Raw genomic sequence first — 21,240 nt, forward strand, 5'->3', positions numbered from 1 at the left:
ACTGGTATGACTTTTGATTTAGAACACTATGGCTAGCATAGCTGACTCTGTTGCACAGCATTGAGACTGTGTCTGTAAACAATTGAGTATTTAGCTCTTTATTTAATGAGCCCACTGGGCATCAATAATCTGCTAATGATGGTTTAAAGCAGGAGTCTCAAACACGCGGCCCGCGGCTTCCTAAGGAATAGCATATTTGTGACACTGCCAAATGGTACTCACATTGTGTACTCGCCCATCGCGATTAATATCGCTTTGTTCAGGTAAGCTACAGAGACGGGACTGGTCTTAAGCATTTTTTTTTGTGAGGCACCCCATGTGGTCACCATGTGTTAAAACACAATCGCAGAATAAAATCTCTATATTTCACAATCGGCATCCAGATTTGAATCACTTTGGAGATCAGTATCGACATATTTCTTGAATCCTGACGGCAAATCCTCTTCAGAAATGATCCATATATGAGATACGGGAAATACGTTCTTTCAAATGGCAGCGTTAGGTGACATTTTGTTCATCCCCCCCCCCCCCCTCCCCCCTCCATTTCAATCTTCTTCACTGTCCTGGCCTTTGCGGGACCAAATTTCGTGAATTCGGCCTGCTAGATGAGGCGAGTTTGAGACCCCTGGTTTAGAGTGTCATTTTCAAAACTTTGCATGGTAATCAGAAGCATACTGTGCCATCTAAGTGATAGTAGAGGAGCTACAATTTTGTTATACATAAAGCTTCTTTCCTGTGTGGCAGTCCTTTCTTTATGTTCTCAGAAGACATCAAAGTTTGAAAGCAAAAATGGCTGCCTACATGACTGTTGTGTGCACTTCAAGGCATCCCTGTGATTCTGCTGCTCATGGTAGTTTTTTTCTTTTCCACAGCAATCATGTAGAAATTCTTCGTTAATGAGCTGCTGATTTGACTTGAAGCAACATCAAAAACAAATGCCCTCAAATGCTACAAAAGCATGCCATGAAATCGTGTGCTCACTAAGATGAGTCAGTATGCGACATACATTGCAAAGCACCATTAAAGCAAAAAAATGAACGATAAGCATAAAAATAATGACATACCTTATAAAGAAAAAAGAGAGAAAGTGAGAAATACTGACAGAGGCTCTCACATTGTGTTTTATGTTTTTATAAATTCTAATCATGTCCAAGTAACTGAAACTATAGGCGCCCGTGACATGACAACACATATTAAGGGTTTCCCTTTGTTCCTTTTTAGAGATGCTACAATTTGAGGCCAGGTATGCAGGAGTCCACACCAGTCAGTTAACTCGTGCTGCTTCAGTGCCACTGCTAACTGAAACACTCTGGCATGGCTTAACCACTTGGACAACAACTTGAGCTTCAGTTTTGAACCATTACAATTTGGCCTGCAGTATCCCTGTTTCTTGGTGTGCCGGTAGTGTCGACCTGTACGTTCACTTATGACAGCCGAGGTGTGGGCATGGTGCAGCTTAGCACATAATCAGCACTTGGCAAAATTTTGCATAAATGGTGTGGCACTTCCATCACCGTTAAGCATGAAATGCTTTTAGCTCCCATTTTCGGCGACCTTAAAGTGACCTTGAGCCTCAAGCCAGAGCCATTAAGACTCATTGGTTGGCTCATTTGTTATGATGTTCTGCCACTTTGTGAATTTTGTACCTGGCTGTGGAAGCAACATTCCAAAGGGGGCAGAATGCAAAAAATTGTGTGTGTGTGTGTGTGTGTGTGTGCGCGTGCGCGTGTGCGCGCGCGTGCGTAATGAGCATTTTGTGCATGTTAAGAACATAATCATGGCGATCAAAATTAATGAACAATCTGCCACCATGGCATCTCTAATACCCTGTGTGAAACATTAAGCTGCACCAATCAATGAATTGAGAAATACTAGACAACTGTAATCGAAGACACTATCCCCATCACATCACAGACCATGCAATACCAAAATATTGTCGGTATAGAGAGCGTGAGGTAACAGACTAGCCATGCTACACTCGTTCAATCGTAATTTTGCATTCTAATAATCAACATATGCAATAATAATAATAATAATAATAATAATAATTTGGGTTTAAGGTGGTAGGCCACCCAAAAAAACATTTTTTTTAAGAGCAGCCAGCGTTTAAATAACTTTTTCTTCAAAACAAGCATGCCTTATTTAACTTACCCAGCCATTTATAGTGCAAAATATTGATTATTTATTAATTGGCAGGTGATCTTTGTCAAAAATTGCATTAAAAGTGGTAGGCACGCCAGCCGTGATAAGTGACTAATGGGCGGCTTAATTCAGTAAAGCTTTGGTACTTGTGTAACTAAAGGTTGGAGCTATGGAATGAACTAGGATTAATATTATGCAGTAAATATCAAGGAAGTAATGTTAAAAAAACCAAAAAGACGGGGAAAAAGAGCCAATTTAGACTGAACCTGTTTGCAAAATCAGCTGTGAATTCAAATATATTCCATCAATTTCTTTTATTCTAGTTCACTGCACATATATATTATGTTGTACATTATTATAAAAAATTTCAGTTCAAAGTACACACTGAGGAAAAAGGTTATGAAAGTTAGCGTGTTAATGATTTGGAGCAAATTCTTATTTGAGAAAAATGCAAAGATTTCAGAGCTTGCAAAAGGTATGTGTCCCCCTTGTGGCCGTTTTTTAGAGACTTAAAGACAATTAGAAACACAAAGTTATATTTAATGACATCCTCTTATGTAACAGTGAAAATAAAATTTATAAAGTATTTTGAATATCATAAATATAGACGAAAGAACACTTACTTTCACAACCAACGCAATGCGGTTTCGGTTTCGCTACACGAGCATGGGGCATGGAAAACTTCCTGTAACTCGCAAACTAATGATGATAGGAGGATAATTTTTGTTGCAACATATTTTTTAATGTTTGGGCGTGCACAAAAAGCTAAAAACTAAAAATCGACCTCGCGAAAAAAAGCTCACTTTTGAAGGTGGCCTACCACCTTAACGTCCCAAAGCCACGATATGATTATGAGAGACGCCGTAGTGGAGGGCTCCAGAAATTTCGACCACCTGGGGTTCTTTAACGTGCACCTAAATCTAAGTACACGGGCCTCAAACATTTTTGCCTCCATCGAAAATGCAGCCGCCGTGGCTGGGATTCGATCCCGTGACCTTCAGGGCAGTAGTAGAGTGCCATAACCAATAGACCACTGTGGTGGGGCAGCATATGCAAGAAGAGATATGCAAGTCGCCGTTGCAAAAATGTCCTGCACAACAAAAGCTTTCTCTTTCCGCACAATATTTTTCACGCCTCAAAGAAAGAAAAAAACAAATCAGACTGTTAAGACTTTTCTTTTTTTAAGTACATTCTGGGCACGTGTAAAGTGACAGTCACTTGAACCCCATAAAGAAGACCTGCAATGCTTTTTTAGGATGGCAATTAAACCAAACTACACAGTACAATGCTGTAATGAGCACCTGAGTCAAATATTACTCACTTGCATGCAGATGAGTATGTACAATATCGCTCTGAAGATCGCTCATGTTTTCCTGTGGCTTCTTCAAATTGCCAACATCCTTCAGTGTACCTGATGGCGCAATGGTGATGCTGTACAACTACTGGCCAGATTTGTGGTATCGCCACAGGAAATCATTACTTTAGCAAAAGCAAGAAAATCATCAGAAACATTATGAAGTATTTATATATAGCAAATAATACATAAAGAAATGCAACAAACAATTTCAATTTTGTATTTTCAGTATACAGGAAAATAATGCCGACTGCTATACAGTGCAGGATTGTGTCGTCGCTATAATTTCATTGACTGCCTCACTTAACTTGCACTTGTGAACTCCAATGCATGCTTTTGAATTTTTGAATACAAACTCTCCACAGGCGACTTGGTGTCATGTATCTATATGCAGACTGAGGTACTACTGATGGCTTTTCTAGGTTTGTCCTTTTTGGAAATCACAAGAGAAAAGCTGTATTTGCCTTCTTTGTAGCTACTATATATAGGTTCACTAGAATGACAGAAAGTTGAGCTAGTTGGTAGAGATTCATGGTGGAGGAAAGTAAGGTGTGCAAGCACAGACACAAGAGAAGGGAATCAGGCAACACAAACTATGTTTGTGTCGTCTGGTTTTCGTCTGTGTTTGTGTTTGCATGGCTTACTTTCTTCCACCATATGTGCATTAATCACGCTTCAACTGCCAAGGTGCTTAACACTTTTGTGACCGCACCTATTCCCATCGTTATTATGTCATCAATGACTTCAAGTTCAAATTTTGGGGCTCTCTGAGCGCTTCTGGACAGCTAACGCCATATAAAGGGTAAAAGCGGCAGTATTTTATCAGTTTCACTTTCGAGTTTCTTTTTTCCGCCGTGGGGGATTTTCAAAGCTCCTTCGCAGATGGGGAGGTGAGCGCTTGTGGTTTTGGTTATAGTGTTGACGTCGCTCGCGGGTGCTCCACGCAAATGCCGAATTTTGACGGATTCCGATAAATCTGAGCATCAATCTCTGGATGATGGTAGCAGCACAGACATGGAAGACGACTTCGATTCGTCAGACTTCTGTACGGATGGTGATAGTGCGTCACACCGCCCTGGAACATCAGAGTGCACCTTAGAGTGCCCAGCACCAACCACAAAAAATTGAAAAATGCCAGAACTGCAAACTATGTTACGAAGAAAGGAAAGTTGAGCAGAAAAAAAATGTTTTCTGCAAAACATGTGCAGCCAACCTGTTTCACCGCGTCAAGAAACTGCTTCGTGCGGTGGCATGATAGGTACTAGTGCTTATATTTTTGAATGTATGTATATTACTTTTGTATTAACAGAGCTTATATTTGCAATATTATTCTATGAGGGCTTTGTGTTAAAAACGCATATTTCAATTTTTGTTTATGTTTACCCTGTGCAAAGTAGCACTGATGTTTTTATGAATTTTTTTTTTCTTTTTCTTACATTTTTCTGGTTTGATAATTTTCTTGATAACATTTGAAATAAGTCTGACATTTGAAATTAATACTGTTGGAAAGACCAATTCTTCCTCTATCATTTGATACACTACACTCTAGCAATCAATCAATTTCTGTGGCAGGAAAAAGATATTTCCTGGACTACTCAAAAACATCCAATTTTTCTGCGGTCGTGAAAGTGTTAAGGTGAAAGTGGAATTATGACATGTGCATTTGTCGGCTTCTGCAGGCATAGAAAATTATGTACAATTTTACATCAAGAGTTGAAAGACAACAACCTCCAAGGAGAACGTTTAGGGTGCACTGAGCTACCAGCAATATCTGCATGACTGGTCACGACACCAACCACCTGACATCCCAAAAAAGGGAGGGGATAGGTATTTTAAACAAAAGGCGTGCACCTGTATTAGCACATACTGATGCATATAGCTACACTGAGCACAAAGCTGCATGCACTCTGTCTCACTGTGCAACGTCATAAGAAATGAGCAGACATTGCTTTGACATAAGTGAACAAAGACTTGTGCCACAATGGCTATAAAATGCAGTATCTCAAACCGCCAACTGCTTCTTCGCTAAAAGATGCTGGTTTCTCCCCTCCCTACATCGTGTGTTACGATGCTGATGTTAAATCCAGAAATTTCAGCACTGGTCATGTGTTACTGCTTTATGTGAGAGCACATATGCAGAGCACCACAAGAGCAAAGCAAGTGAGAACATATTTGTTCACATCATCACATGAGCCAATATTATAACAGTTGTCCGGTTGTCAATGAAAAACCATAACAAATAGTGAAGAATAGATAATATAGAGGGCAAAGCACTGTGGGACATGCCACAAGTGGCCTCCATCCAGCTTGAGCAGCGTGTCGGAACTGGGAGCACCAGAAAGGAGTTGAAGGGTAAAATGACTGCAACTAACTCTGCTCATATGTGATGAATGCAAGTACTACTATTTATAGCTGTAGGACATTTGCATAGTGATGTCCTTTTTTTGCCATATAAATTTCATAACTGCGTTTGAAAAAATTTGCAGAGCCTCTTTAACAGCAACACGACGCATAATGTGACAGCATATTTAAAGCAACAGAGGTGCACAGATTTTTATTGGGTGGCATTCGGTGGTCTGTTAAAAAAAGATCAAGCCCACTTAAGAAATTGCAAAGTGAGCATGGGATTTGCATTACTGCAAAGATGGCTAATACACCATGGTTTCAATTTGTTCAGGTTATGGGAGTTTTCTTGCCCTGCTTCCTTTGTTTTGATGCCACATCCCGTGACCAGCTGCCTGCCTCATTCTCTTTGGATGATAAAAGCCTCAAAGGCTACTAACAAGTGGCTATGTGCAGCCTTTTGTGGTGCTGGCAAAACCGTTTTCCTTTGGCACTGAGAGACAGCCACGTAGTCGGACTGCTTGCACATGGTTTCAATAGCTGTGCTAACTGGCCCCATCAATGGTCATGGAAACGGCGTAGCTACAAATATGGCCAACACACCATGCCTGACTTGTTATGGTCTGCAATGAATATTCCTTGTGAACTACACCCTCCATCAATCATCACTGATTGCTATTCCCATGCCAACATGTAGTAATTTGTCACATTTTTGATAATATGGCTGATGATTTAAGAGATCTTATATTGTGTTGTGGTGGCACCAAGACCAACCCTGGATCCAACAGGACCAATGCCAATACCAAAACTTCTGCAGACAGTGAAGAAGATTTGCAAAAACAAATTATTCAACGTTTGTGAGACTTGAAACAGCAGACAAGCACCTTGATGCAAGGATAAAATGATATTAGGGTGACACAAAAGTCCCTCGAAAGTAACAATGTTACAAGTGAAAGGTTATTGGCATTTGAGACCAGGGGCAGTACTCTTTAGACAGCATCAAAAAGGAAAAAAAAAAAAGAGATTTGTGCAATACAAAACAGTTTGTGACATCGTTGCTTGGCAGAGTGGCTACCTAGTTCCTCATCTGGTTGAGAGTGAAGACAGAAACCATTGTGAGAACATTATTTGTTTCTCCATGTTCTCGATGCCAGTGAAACATGGCAACAAAGTGAATGAAAAATTGGTGGCTGACTAAAAAAACATACTGCATTGCCATAGAGCATGAAGCAACTCAGAGAGTTCACTGCCTTGGTGGTGGTCGTTACTGAGGCCACTGCAGGCCCTTAATTATGCAATTCCCCCTTTCAAGCTAAAGCAAATGATACTGATGAAGTGGTTGAATTTTAAAGGTGCCAGAATCTTTATCAAGATAGTCAATATTGTAGTTGACATTAAAAGAAAAAAAACAGACCTGGGAAGGCCATGTAATGCAGAGGGCAGATAACCGATGGAACGACGGAATGGATGCCAAGGAATGGGAAACGCAGCCGAGGATGGCAAAGGGGCAGGTGGAGTGATGACATTAGCTTGCGCAAGACAGGGTAAATTGGAGATCACTGGTAGGGACCTTCGTCCTACAGTGGACATAAAACAGGCTGATGACGATGATGACCTCAATTAAGGAGAACATTTCTCCCGCTACACAGTGGCTAGAAGAAAGCTTACTGATGACGCAAATGCTGTTCCATCCTCTCCTTCATTTCAGCTCTAAGTTGATAAACTGCTTATAATAATAACTGCTGGGGTTTTATGTGCCAAAACCACAATATGATTACGAGGCATGTCATAGTGGTTGGATTACGAGGCATGTCATTCCGACCCCCTGGGACGCGTTAATGTGCACCTAAACCTAAGTACACAGGTGCTCTTGCATTTCGCTGTGGCTGGCCGGCCGTGGCTGGAAATCGAACCCGCACATTCAAGCTTAGCAGCGAGACACCCTACCTGCTAAGCTACCACAGTGCGTTTATAAACTGCATGCATTGTAACTATGATGCAACAACTAATATTGTTTGGAAAGTTACCTGACAGCATGATCATTCACTCTATGATGTTACAAGTGGACCACCTTCAAGTACTCATGCTTATGTTAATCAGTCAATACCATCATCACTGACACTAACAATGCCTCACAGTATGCAGAGTTAACAGTTTATGAGTGGTGGTGGTGTTCATAAGGCTTCTACAACTATTTCAGTAGTTTAATCCAAACAAACAATAACCTTATAACCCTGTGGTACCTTCCTGCAACACAGGCTGTTTATGGAAACATGGCTGAGCACTTAAGTATGTGGCCGTGAAATCATTTCAAGCCGAGAAAGGTTAGAGCAAATAGCTGCAACAGAGACGGCAGCCCTGGTGGTGGAGCACTGATGACTATGTCTAGTCACATTCCATTTTGTCGCATTAGCACTCCTAGCAACGTGTATATTGTCTGGGCATGTGTAACCCTTAAGGGGGCCCTGCAACGTCTTTACAAGCAATCGAGTGACTTCGTCATGGGAGTTTATTGCCTCAAGAATCTCTTGCTGCAAAACTTTTTCAAATCCATCAAGTAAACGAAGTTACAGGGATTTGTCGCAGGCTCCAAGTCTTACTCTCTTCTTTAGTCCCAACAAATGCCCTGGAAGCTACACAAATAGGGTTGACAAGGGGGCAGGAAGCTAGATCAGTGCGTGCCATTGCCTCGAGCGTTCCAGACTGCAACCACGGAGCGGCACCCCATGGTGACCGCAGCACCTATGTAGCACAAGAAGATGACTGTCGTGCTAGTCTAGCCAAACTCCATGAGAACCTGGTGTGCACCAGATTTGTCCGGAACCACCTTAATCCGACAAATACTAGTAGCCAAATCCAGATAGCACATATTGAAGCTGTTTTAACCCTTTGAGGGTTTTCGCCGTACATGTATGGCATCACCTAACAGGCACCAAAGGGTTTTCGTCGTACATGTACGGCATAGCCTGTATGTTTAAAACTCGTGCCTTTTTCAATCATTTCTCTTTCTTGGCATGTGCTGCCACACTTCTGGAATATGTGTAATTTTTTTCATGTGCCGATGTCTCTCCGCTATTTTTTTTTTGCTTCCCAAAGCCAGCTATCGCTTGCCCATCTGAGCGCGTTCACGATGTGGCTGGTTTAAAACGTGCGCATTTTTCATTCATTTCTCTTTTTTGGCATGTGCTGGCACGCTTCGGGAATACGTGAAATTTTTTTCATGCGCCGGTGTCTCTCCATTGTTTTTTTTTTTGCTTTCCGAAGCGGCGTGGCGGCTTTCACTTGCACATCAGAACGCGCGCACGTGGGGCAGCTGGTTTCGGTTTCATCCTTCGGGTGGTTATCGCTTCTCGTGCCCACAAAGCTAGTGGCTGTCTGGTTTCTAATCTCTCAAAGGGTGACCGCTTGTGACTCTCATTTATTGCTCCTCGGGGCACGATTATATCTGTTTCTGTGCGGCGCTAAATTCCACAAGCACCGCCGCCGTGGTTGCATTTGCTGTTTTGGGGAGCATGAACATTTTTTTACCGGAAAAGTACTCTGACGCGTTTATTTTTATATGTCTCTGAGCTATGTTTAATACAATGCATAACTTTTATTTATAAAAAATCGTATAAGTGTTTTTTTTAGGATTTCGCTTGATGTTAAAAACATGTGTATGTAACAACAAAAATGACTTTTTTGTCACTTTATGGTCACGCGAAAAAATTTTAGACAAATTTTTTTCTTTACAGAATCGTCTGAAGAATTTATTTCAGCAATAAAAAAATTACACATTTTTAGGCTGCATTTCGCGAAAAAATTCGACCCTCAAAGGGCTAACTCAAGAAACACCAAGTGATATTTGCCAACGTGTCTAACTCACAAGGCACATAGGAGAGAGCAAGCGTGACCTGGCAAATGTCCCAGTGGTTTTGGAAACGATGATGAGCATCAACAAGTACAGTCACAACGGGATCAGTGCAAGAGAAGGGACCGGCTCAGGCACGTATAGTGTTTGAAATAGTACAGGTGTAGTATGCTGTGCGGGACCTCGCATGAACGTAAAAGAAAACAAAACAGTAAGCGGATGACCGTCGACTAAGACCAGAAGTGCAAATACTATAAGATATTTTTTGGTGTTTTTGAAGAGAGATACATATATATTTTTTATTCATTGAACTCAAAATGAACAATAGAAGTATTACCAAGGATGTTTTCATGATCATGAAGTCAGCCAATGGTTGCGTAGTTCGTGCCCTTCCCTTCGTCTATGTAATCATTCCTTTCGACTACATAGTTTTCTGAGAGGAGAGGGGGCAATTTTCAGTGGTCTTTAAAGCAAAACTGTATATTTCCTGCTGCATGCAGTGCTATAATATTTGGCTCACATGTTCACAGGAGCCTTGATTACTGATCGGCAGTATTTTCCGACTATGTTCAAAAAGCTTAACAGGGCCCCTTTAATTATACCACTCAACAAAAACAAAGGCTGCATGTGATTACAACACAGCTAACTTTGATGCAACACAGCTAACTTTGAGCTAACTTTGATGCTTAATGAAAACCTTCGTACATTCTGGAGCTTTTATCTGTTACACTTTGACCAGCGATCAGTGCAAGAAAACTGGGATTTGCCCTTCACAAAGGTCAGAAACTTATTAACACCTACGTACCCATAAGGCGTGCTCTCAGCGACACCAATGTGCCATGGTATAACAGAACACTCGCCCGGCTTTCTAACAAAAAGAAACAATGGTTTCGCTTAGCCAAAATGTACTATGCGACTTCTCATTGGAGTGCATATTCCTGTTATATGGCGGTGGAATATGCCAATTCAGTTAGTATAGCCCAATAGCACCTCCTTAATGTGACACTACCTTACGTGCTGTGCTCCTGCATAACCCAAAGAAATTTTGGAGCACCGTTAATGTGAAAGACGAGTCTGACAATTCTTTGTGTGACGTCTTTGGGGTGCTTATTTCACCCGATAAATACTCTTCTGTCCTTAATCATGTGTTTACCAGGACTTCATATGCTTTATCTGCAGCAAATACTCTCCATGGTGGTATTAAGTCTGAATTTTGTCAGATGTTTCTCCTAGTAACTGAGTCATGGGGACTTGCAAAAATAACTGATTCATTAAAACTATCATCAGCATGTGGTCCATCTGTCACATCACATCTGTCAGCAATTCCTTGACAGTGGCATACAATAACAGGAATGGAAAACTAGAGATGTGGTTCCATTGCGCAAGATGGGTAACAAGAATTCACCTATAAAAAACCAGCCCATTTTGCTAGCAAATGTTTCCTGCAAAATAAGTGAACATGTAATGTATCAACAAATGTTTGTTTTTTAGCACTCAACACTGTTACGATTGGCTTTGTAGTGTGACTTGGCCGGCGCCATGATGCACCTGATGTCAGTCACGCTTGTCACTCATAAGGTTTCCGCTTACGCCGGCGCTTGAAGGAAGGCACGAAGCGCGTCATTTTTCGGGAGCTTATGCCCGTGGGGGCAGGCAAGCATAAAATGCAGCTGCAGACGGGTTCTGACTGGAACAAAGGGGATGACTTGGACAACTCTTTCTACCGGGTGCAGTCGGCATGGGACAGCACCTACCTCGAGTTTCCCACCAAACTTCTGCATTCCTTTCGCGAGCGCAGACATGAAGGAGTGTACGAGTTCAGGGAAGCCGTCTGCCTCCGCTCCTTGAGGTCAGCGACACTTCCCCCCTTTCTACTTTTTTGGACTCTCGTCCTCGTCTTGGGGTCATTGAGGCGTGGCGTATGTATTGTGTGACTCATTGCCTCCGTTCTGGAGGCCGGACGCTAGGATGGCAAGTCACCGGAGTGGCGGAGCTGCAGACACTGGTTTTGAGTGCCTCAGGGTTGTCTGACTTGGGGCTTTATAAGCCGGAGACTTGTTGTAAATAGCTCTCTCTTGTTATCTCTCATTATGCCTTGTGGGAATCGAGCGCGCCCTCCCCTTTGGCGCCTCGTTCCCCAGTTAGCGCGTGTTGGCCCTGCGCGGCTCGAGCGCCGGGAACCGCCGTTAATCGGCAGTATGGCGACCACGGTGGCGGCACCAGGCCTTTTGTCTGGTGCGAGCCAGGTGTCGGCTTCCCCGCGCGCGGGCACGCGTCCCATCATGTCTTGACAAGCCAACGCGCTAGCTTACGTCACTGCACAACGCCTGTCCTCATTGGCCGCCAGTGACAACCCCCTTCCCCCTTAAGCTCGCTTCTGTCTGGCGCTGGCTTGCCCGCGTGAGGTGCTCTCAGGCTGGCATGAGAGGTTGACGAGCTGTTCTAGCAGGCGGCTTCTCGTTCGTGTGCTCGACTGCTGCCCTTTGTGTGATAGTCGTAGCGCCGCTGGCAAGCGTACTCGATCGGCCTTGCGGAGTTCCCTTTACGGCCTGCAAGCCCGTGACTGTCATACTGTGCTGCATCTTGGGTTAATAAGCCCGTGTTGTTTGTTGACATCCTGCCTCGAGTGCCTTTTCTGCGCCGTGCCAGAGTCGACGAACCCGGCCGTAACGTCTTTGTTCGCTGCGGCAGTGGAGAACGTTGCGTCCCTTCACGGTCGCCTCGTAGGGTAAGCTTTGTGCTAAACCTATCTCCACAGCCTCTATGTAAATAAACCTCTGTTCTCTCTAGTACGAGCACGCCTTCCTCTCTGCAAAAGATGGGCTAATGGGCACTGCGGCGGGGGCCAGCTACCATTGACGTGACCCGCCGGACCCTGGTCATAACAACACATAGCTTATCTTTGTGCAACATGGTTCTCGGCATTCTTTCAATTGTAAAATGCACCTGCTGCTCCTCATGTATTCATTGCATGTTAATATTGATAAGAACGTCCAAGCATATTGTGTTTTACTCGACCTTGAAAAGGCGTTTAACAAAGTAAATCCTAAGATACTCATGTTTAAATTATCCTGCTCTACTCTTACCCTAGCCTACTTGTCTGGCTTGAGTGCTTTCAAACCAAATTCTATCAATACATGACCACCAATGGCTAACAATCATCTATGTATTGGGTAACAACTGGTTTCTCACAACGCTGGGTCCTTTACTTCGCTTAATATACATTAATGATTTACCAAACAATTTATTCTTCTCAGTGAACTTATATACAGACAGCTGTGTCAATTACCATGCGATGTATAATGTTAATGACATGACAGTCTGACCTTGATACATAACAAGGCTGACTGGTGGGTAATATAAAAATGAAAGCAAATCCTAAATAAATAGTGCAAGATAAGGTGGAAACCCACCTTATCTTACACTATTTATTCAGGATTTATGTCAGTGGACAATCCCACATGCACACTGTCTTAATAATGTTCCACTCGAAGCTGCATCTTGAAACTGCTATTTGGGCCAACATACTTATAACCCCATTAAGTCATCAACTTAACTCGGAAAGCACATATGTCAATTCAAAAATCTTCAATGCTAACCGCATGATCAGCTACATTGGCAAAATTTCATCAATTCCACAGTGCAATAAAAAGCTATGCTATAATGCACTCGTACACACTAAATTAAAATATGCAGACACTATGTAGCTAACCAAGCTAACTTACACCCAAACTTCATAATAACAAAGTCACATCTGCCATGAGAATAACTTCGTTATATCCAAAAATTCGTTATAAACGTTTATTTGTAACACTGTATCTATGACAAGACTATTCTTCATTTACTTATATATTACGTTATATCCGTGTTCGTTATATCGAGGTTTGAGTGTATATCAGACGCTTTAACTTGTACAGAATCATGCAGGTTGCTTTCTTTCCTCTAATTAGGACCGCATAGTCAGTACAACAGCCGTTAAAAGGAACCTATTGCTGCCATATTTGTGACTGCATAAAAAGATATTTTGTCAGTGTCTATTTTATAATGTTTATCACCATTCATCTTTATCAAGTCACGTCGTAACCAAACCTGCCCGACTGTTCATCATGTGTACATAATATGCATGAGGTAGGATGAATTTCCAGTGATGCTACCGAGGACTTCTGATTTGGAGCAATTTTTGGAGCAGCAAAATTTCTGTTTTGGAGCACTTTGGAGCAGCAAAATTTTCATCTTGGAGCACTTTGGAGCAGATAATTTTGCATCTGGGAGCACTTTGGAGCAGCGAATTTTACATCCTGGAGTGCAATACAGAAGCATATTGTATTAACATTCAAGCACCTGAGTACTATTAAGGGGCTCTTATGAAGGCTAGAAATATTTCGATTCATTGCAAATCTCATGGAAAAAATCATCTCAGGAGAACTCCATATTTCACTCGCTAAAAAAAAAGAAATAAGGGCTCATGCAGTTGAGTGTTCTGGATTAACCTCTTAGGCGATTATTTTCGACACTAGCAAATAAACAGAATACCGGATCAATAAAATTGCACTTCATGAAATAACACTCTAAATACATCTATGTGGTTATCAGCAGATATTGTAGACAAACGCCGTGATGTACAGCAGTGCCTCAATGCCAAAGAGCCAAACTATCCCTAATGCATTCCCCTAAGAAAACTCCAAGGCGAAAGCCAGGTTCTTTTTCTTCTCGATCGACGGGTTGATCCTCCCCCTCCCTATCTGCAAGCTTTCTGCACCTCACCTGGTTTTGCGCTAGCTCCATGATCGGCGGACCGATTACGGAAGCAGTGTAAAGCGACGATGTCATGCGATGGCGTCATCACGTGACATCACGATATATGACGCCATGATGACGTCACAAGTTTTGACGATCTATGACGTGATCATGACGCCATCACATGATGATGATTTTTTGCATCAATCGATTGACGCCGCCGACGGTCAATTTTCGTGTTTGATAAAGCATCTGAGGCTTTCGCATTAATATTGCGTATTGAACGTTAACAACCTGGCCTTACATACCAAACTGTCCTCCACCATGTCACCTCTTTGCCATGCGCGAAACAGCTTCGCTTATCATCCACTTCACAGAGTGAAATGGCTCCTCAACTTTTTTAAAATGTTTATTGTGATAACAATTATGTGGACACTCTCCGCGGATTTTTGCCGTCGCCATTGCCGTAATTTTCTGTATAAAGACCAAATTAATAACATCACCATGCGCATTCTAGCCGTGGGTAAAAGCTCGCGAGCGCTGGCGACGAACGCGGCTGAAGCGGAGATTAAACTAGCCGGCCGTGTCTCCGTCGCACGGACAGCGCATGAGACAACATCTTCCTGCGTGCGGGCGTGCCGTCGATTGCTCATCAGAGAGGAAACGCCCCGCCCGTCTTTCGTAAGGTGCATGAAAGGACGCCAGGGGAGCGGAAGGGGGGGGGGGTGGGGACCGCATCGTTCGAAGGGCGCAGTCGCTTGCGTGCGCGCTATCTCGAGGCATCAGGAGACGGCTCGTAAACTTGCCGCGCTCTCAACGCTTACTTCGTGTTTAGAGAACTCAGAGCAAGAAAACGCTTCGGTTCCTGGAGCGGCCATAGTCCCTTAAAGGGACACTAAAGAGCAAAACGATTTTTCTCGCATTAGTAAAGTAGTCTTCCACGATACCAAAAACACCACGCTTGCTGCGAGAAGACGCTTAATAAGCGAGAAAACGCGCAAAAAGAAAATACAGGTGGCGACGCCACCTTGGAATTCCCGCACCATTTTCCGTGACGTCACATATTTTTTACGGTGCCTGCTTGGGCCTACATAATTCCTAATCGTTTAAATCGAAGTACATTGTTCTCTTAGGGGGCCAGAGACTTGACATAACGAGTTTGTGGAAATTTCGTCGAGCCAGTGGCGCCAAAATACGTTAAATGCTCTTTGAAACCTTTTACGTGACGAATTACAAAGTTCGGCGCGAAATTTAAAAATGAAACTTTGAACTTGGTTTTCTCCTCTAATAATAAACATATGGTGGTGAAATAAACTACACAAGAGTTCTCTGAACACACTTTATCAATATAAACCAATTCATTGTTTCTCTTTAGTGTCCCTTTAAAACCAGTGTTTTGTTGAGTTACGATTTGTTTCTCTTTAGTGTCCCTTTAAACCAGTGTTTTGTTGAGTTACGATTTGTTTCTCTTTAGTGTCCCTTTAAACCAGTGTTTTGTTGAGTTACGCGAGATCGGATCCAAAAGAGTTAGCTGCTAGCCTTACTTCGTTTAACAATACAATTTGTTGGTATCGCATTCATTGCTTCGCCCTTAAGCGAAACTGAGTTCTTTTAACCGTCAGCTATTGACCCCCGAAAGCGAGGGGCGGACGTGTAACATGGGGTAGCCGCTTCACTGTGGGCCGTCAGCGACGGGCCCGCTACTGACAGCTGCGTACTTGCGGCTGCTCCGACCAGGAGATATGCTTTTATTAATGAGATGTCATTTTTAAAAAGCAAGCAAAAAAATTCGAATTGGAACCTTAGCACGTGAGCTCGAAAGGGCAGGGCCTTTTAGGGAGTATTTACCGCAGAGTGATTACAAACTCGGACGTGCTGGTATAAGCAATTACGAAAAAGCTCTTCCGAATGAAGATCCATGGATAAAGTACATCTGAGGAAAAGTGTGAACGCGTTTCCACCGTTCGCGTGCTCTTCCATAGACGCGAAGCAAGGAAAATTCGATACTGTCCCATATATCTACTGCTAGCAATCCCAGATTTCATTCCGCGATGTCCGGAAACAGAAGATGACAGACATTTTAGCAGCGCACATGTGGTAATTACTGAACATTGCTTTCCTTACGTGCCGTATACGACGCTTGAAACGAGCTATCTGCAGCGTTTCTAGAACAGACGACGTCCGCCGACGAATCGCCGTCGCATTTCCTCGCTACCGATAGGCCTAGACGTCACGAGCCTCTGTGGAGAGCGCGTTTTGCTGTCGAGCCGACTTGCAGAACAGAAGCTGCGTCGGCACCGTGCATGGCATCGTGGCTTACTCGAGACGCACGCGCGAGCGCTATTTATTCAGCGGAATAATTCTTGGTCCATGGTTGCGACTTTGGCAGCCCCAAGATCAAGCTGCACATGTTCTGACGCGCCGGCCGTGCGAATGCCGGTGATAGATGCCCCCAAACCCAAGACTTTGGCGCAGTTTGGCGCAATTTTTGTCGATATTATCAGGATGGCGCAGTAAATACAATTTGGCGCACTTTGGCGCAGTTGGCGCAGGAGTGGAATCACTGAATTTCTCTTTGAGGCATACGTTTTCTTGTTCATTTTTTATGCTTACTACAAAAGGGTGGGACCACCTCCTCACAGATATAGCCTCTATCACTGATCATGTCCTTTTTCATAAAACCTCATCACTTTTCATTTTTCCAGCGAATTAAGAGTAACCAAATGTGTATGCATTTGAACTTATTTCAAAGTGTTTGGACCCAGTGTAGCTGTTTTTCTCTGCTTTGCTATTGTTTGCCATTGACGTATGCCACATCAAACGTTTATGCAGTTGTTCCCCTTATAATGACAAAATCTCGGTATTTAACACTTCGCGGTCCAAAACCTTTATCCACCTTCTGCCCCTTCCAGTGAGAAACTAAAGATATCAAAGCTCAAGTAAAAGAAGTTTACTTACTCATTTAGAGATGATGCATAATGCAATGAGAAAACGCGCACGTGAGCCGAACGAAAGAACTTGTCGAGCAGTGCCTGACCACGAGCTGCTGCGGTCCTGTTGCGTTGTCGGTAGTGGGCCGACAACAGACCGCAAAGAGTTAACCTGACCGCTAAATTACTTGCATTTTGTGCACAGACATGTACAGTATCGACGTTCCTTTTTCCTCTCTTTACAGTAATCGGCTTTATTACAGAACTTTCGTGTATGCCATTGCTCGAACGTTAGCTGTACCACATGCTTTTCATTATTTACAACCATGCTGTGCGCTTCGATTTTTTTTTTATTGCTGTAGTATTTACATGATTGTAGGTCGACCTATTTTATTTAAATTTGAGATTCCAAGTTTGGGGGTTGACTTACAATCAAAACCAATACTTCTACTGCCAGTAACAGTGAGACGAATCAGGAATCGGGGACACTGTGATGTTGTTACTCCTTCAAGTTTTCTTTCGTGCTCTATCCATTCATAGCATATAATTATTCCGTGTGAGTGTTTTGAAGAAAAAAAGGAAAAAAGTTTTTTTTTTCTCAGCCTTTACTCTGTTGCGATTTGCTGTCAGGAGTGCTGCTGCTGATTGGAAGAGAGGCTCTTCCATCAACAATCAACACTCATAAGAGTCATGCGCACCATGCATGGAGTGTCAACATTATGGAGGAGCAGCTGTTTCAATCAGCCGTGGCACCCCTAACAGTGAACAGCTGCAATTTTTCTTTTTGGCTTTTGATGCATTTTTTGGGTGAAATGTGCTACTGTTGTGATTTGTGCTTCATCATTGTAAGTGCTCTGGGCCCACAAAGTTTCCGCACTCATTCATAGCAGTATTCACAAGGGCTGCTATCTCTATGCTGAAAAATAACTAACTGCGCAGCGAGATGCACGTTCAGAGTTTTGTAGCATTAGCTACACTTGCCTAGCCGGAGCAGATTTCGCGTGGATCCTCATGAGCCGTGCTGCGCATGCGCGAGGATCAGTGATGTCACACAGCTGGGTCACCGGAGCTGGCATCTCACGCGCTCTCTGACACCGCCACGCGCGGCTCGCCACTGCTGGTCTGCGCGTCACAAGAGGAGTGGCGCTGTAGGCGCGGCAGACAGGCTGGCGCCGCGCGCAGCTCGCCGCTGCTGGTCTGCGCTGCATTCGAGAGGAGTGACGTCGTAGCCATAGTGGTGCTGGCGCGCACGCAGCTCTTCGCCTTCGCTGTGCAGTCGCCGTCTGACGCTGCGCTGGGGCCGCTTGATAGCGCCTCTGACTGGCGTTTGCAGGTGGGTAACGCCATGAAGAAGGAGAGCGCAAATGCTGCTCGACGGCGCAGAAGAGCCGAGAAGCTTATCTCATCGGATCCCGAAATAGTTGCCTGGCAATTAGCGGTTCAGCGTACGAAGAATGAACAGAAGAAGGCTAATAATCCTAGACAATCTGGAAAGCTAAGAATAATCAGCTGAACCTTTGCTAACGCTACGTATATCCTGGCGTAGCCGAGCTAAGCCACTGCAAATTTTTTCAATGGGTGGTGACTGCAGTGTGACCAAATTTTTATAGGTGACGTCAAGCACAGAGGTCTTTGCAGGCTGAAGTTGGAACACTCTCTGGAGCTTGTATATGTGACCAAACTACACGACCGGCATCTCTCTACTGGTGACATGCGAAGCTGTCGTGAAAGAAGCCCATGTCTTCAGTTCCGAAATGGGAATATCGAGGATGTACTTCCAAGGCCAGCAGTGCCTGAGCATCGAAGTTCATGAAGAGAGCTGGCTTGATGATGACTAATGAGAACGAATAGTCAATACAGTGACTATGTTAATAAATTTCAGTTAGAGATTGCACTAGAGTGATTTGTCTTCTTTTTGTTTCCTTTTTTTAATGAGTGATATAGGGGAGTTGACTAACATATGAATCGACTTACAATCGTGTAAATACAGTATGTATCTTGTTACAATGCCCCCTATGGAAGGTTACTGTGAATGACAGTATTGTAAATACATAAATAAACTCACTAAATCCAACAGCTTTATACTGTCAAACGTGTGTCCAATGACAAAAGCCTGCCATTGTCTAGAAAACTGAGGTCATGTGACCAAATATCACAAAAGTGCCTGTACCCAAACCACGCTCCATTGCTTCCTTGAGCTAGCAGCAATTTACAACCACCAGGAGAGAGAACTCGCCAAGGACAAAGCCCTCATGCTCCAAACCAATTGGACGCGAAACGACTGGAACATTCAAGGACTGGCAACATGATGCAACAGCATGCAAGGGAACAAGACAGCCACAGCCAACACGACCACAGACACTCTACCAAAGGTACAAGAAGAATCTTGCACTGTCCCATGCATCCCATGTACTGCGCGTGGTGGTGAGCAAAATATAAGTGCGTGGAGGCAAGGGGAATAGTCAGTCAGCCAGAGTAAGACAGTAGCGGCGAGAATAACCATGTAACCAGCCCGACTGCAGAAGAGAGAATCCCAGTCCCAGCACTACAGTCAACCAGTGTCTTTGAGAAATACTTCAACATTACACAGTGGACTGCTGATTGCGAACACGCACTGGTGCAAATGAAAGGACATTTAGACTTCTTGAACATTCTCAAATGCATGGGCTTGTACTTTTGGCGCCAATCGATAATTGGTCCCGAGAGTTGTTCAAACCAATGTTAGATTTTTTGTGACGTACTCAGCCAAGTGTGCATGTATATGAAATGTTTGTAACTGCCTGAATTAAGAATATACTTTTTTTTTTGTGTGTTCTGTCAACTAGGGTCTCTGACTTAGTCTTTGGATCAAAACATGCATTCACTGGAGCATCAGAGAATATAACTCCAATAGCATGTGCTTTTGTGGGGTGTTTCTGGGGTCAGATACATCAGCCCCTGAAATCCACACATTGACTGCATCCTGTTCGTGGGGTGCGACACGAAATAATAATAAAACAACAAATGAAATGCACACCGCTACAAATTTACACCCAGCTCATACACTTTTCAGTCCAAAATAATTGACATAAATATGAATGAAATGGAATATTTTAAAATGTCATCGGTGCCTTTAATTCGGAAAAAAAGATTCTGCCCATATAAATATAAGCAAATCAATTTCCACCTAACTGCTCAATATACATATGGTGTTCTATAGTTCCCCGTAAAGAGGGCTTTAATTTCTTAATAGCATGCAGCTTGTCACTGACAAAAATTTGGTGAAGGGACGTGTTGTTTCATGCCAACATGTCGTCACGAGGTTGAATCATAAGAAAGCCAGTAAGAACTAAAGTTTGTACATCTTTATGGTGGTAGTGAGCACTTTAAACTTGATGCACTCAATGCCCGGTTCAATGAATAACATACAAAGCTGACTGCCAGTAATTCAAACCAGATTAGACTGCTGAAATCCGTTGAATTATATATCTTGCAGGCCATATTAAGCAAGAGGCACAGGAAACAACACAACACACCACCACCTAATTTGGCAGCATTTGCCTTGATCATAGCACGTCCACAAATCAAACATGCACCCACATTTTATGGGTCGAAAGTAGAAAATTAATCTACAAATGACTATGTAGAAATAAAAGGCACACTTGAACTTCTGGCATGAAAAACAAAGCATTCCTCCAATTCTGGCGGTAAGAAAAAGTATGAAACCAGTGAACTTTATCACCACAGAATAAAACTCTATTTACTTAATGTCTGTCATCGTGACTTTTAAGCAGCACTTTATCACTGTGAAAAGCATCAATATGTTCTCCTCCATGTAGACAACAGCATGTTTGATGCCCTTCATTAATCAAATGACCCTTCAACAATCTCAATCGTGATTATGG

At 43.1% G+C, this 21,240-nt stretch overlaps 1 protein-coding gene across 2 annotated transcripts in view; it reads right to left on the reverse strand.

Annotated features, from left to right (window-relative positions):
- LOC119400430 (probable phosphorylase b kinase regulatory subunit alpha) overlaps positions 1–21,240 on the reverse strand; it is an 84,003-nt gene that overhangs the window by 40,424 nt on the left and 22,339 nt on the right. The window contains exon 20 of one of the 2 annotated variants that reach the window (XM_037667470.2): positions 3,464–3,553. The exons of the other annotated variant lie outside the window; for it this stretch is intronic. Within the exon in view, the coding sequence (XP_037523398.1) occupies positions 3,464–3,553 (90 nt within the window). The remainder of the gene's footprint in view (positions 1–3,463; positions 3,554–21,240) is intronic. 2 annotated transcript variants of the gene reach the window in all.

The sequence above is a fragment of the Rhipicephalus sanguineus genome, chromosome 1 (genome assembly GCF_013339695.2).
Source record: "Rhipicephalus sanguineus isolate Rsan-2018 chromosome 1, BIME_Rsan_1.4, whole genome shotgun sequence".
NCBI lineage: Eukaryota > Metazoa > Arthropoda > Arachnida > Ixodida > Ixodidae > Rhipicephalus > Rhipicephalus sanguineus.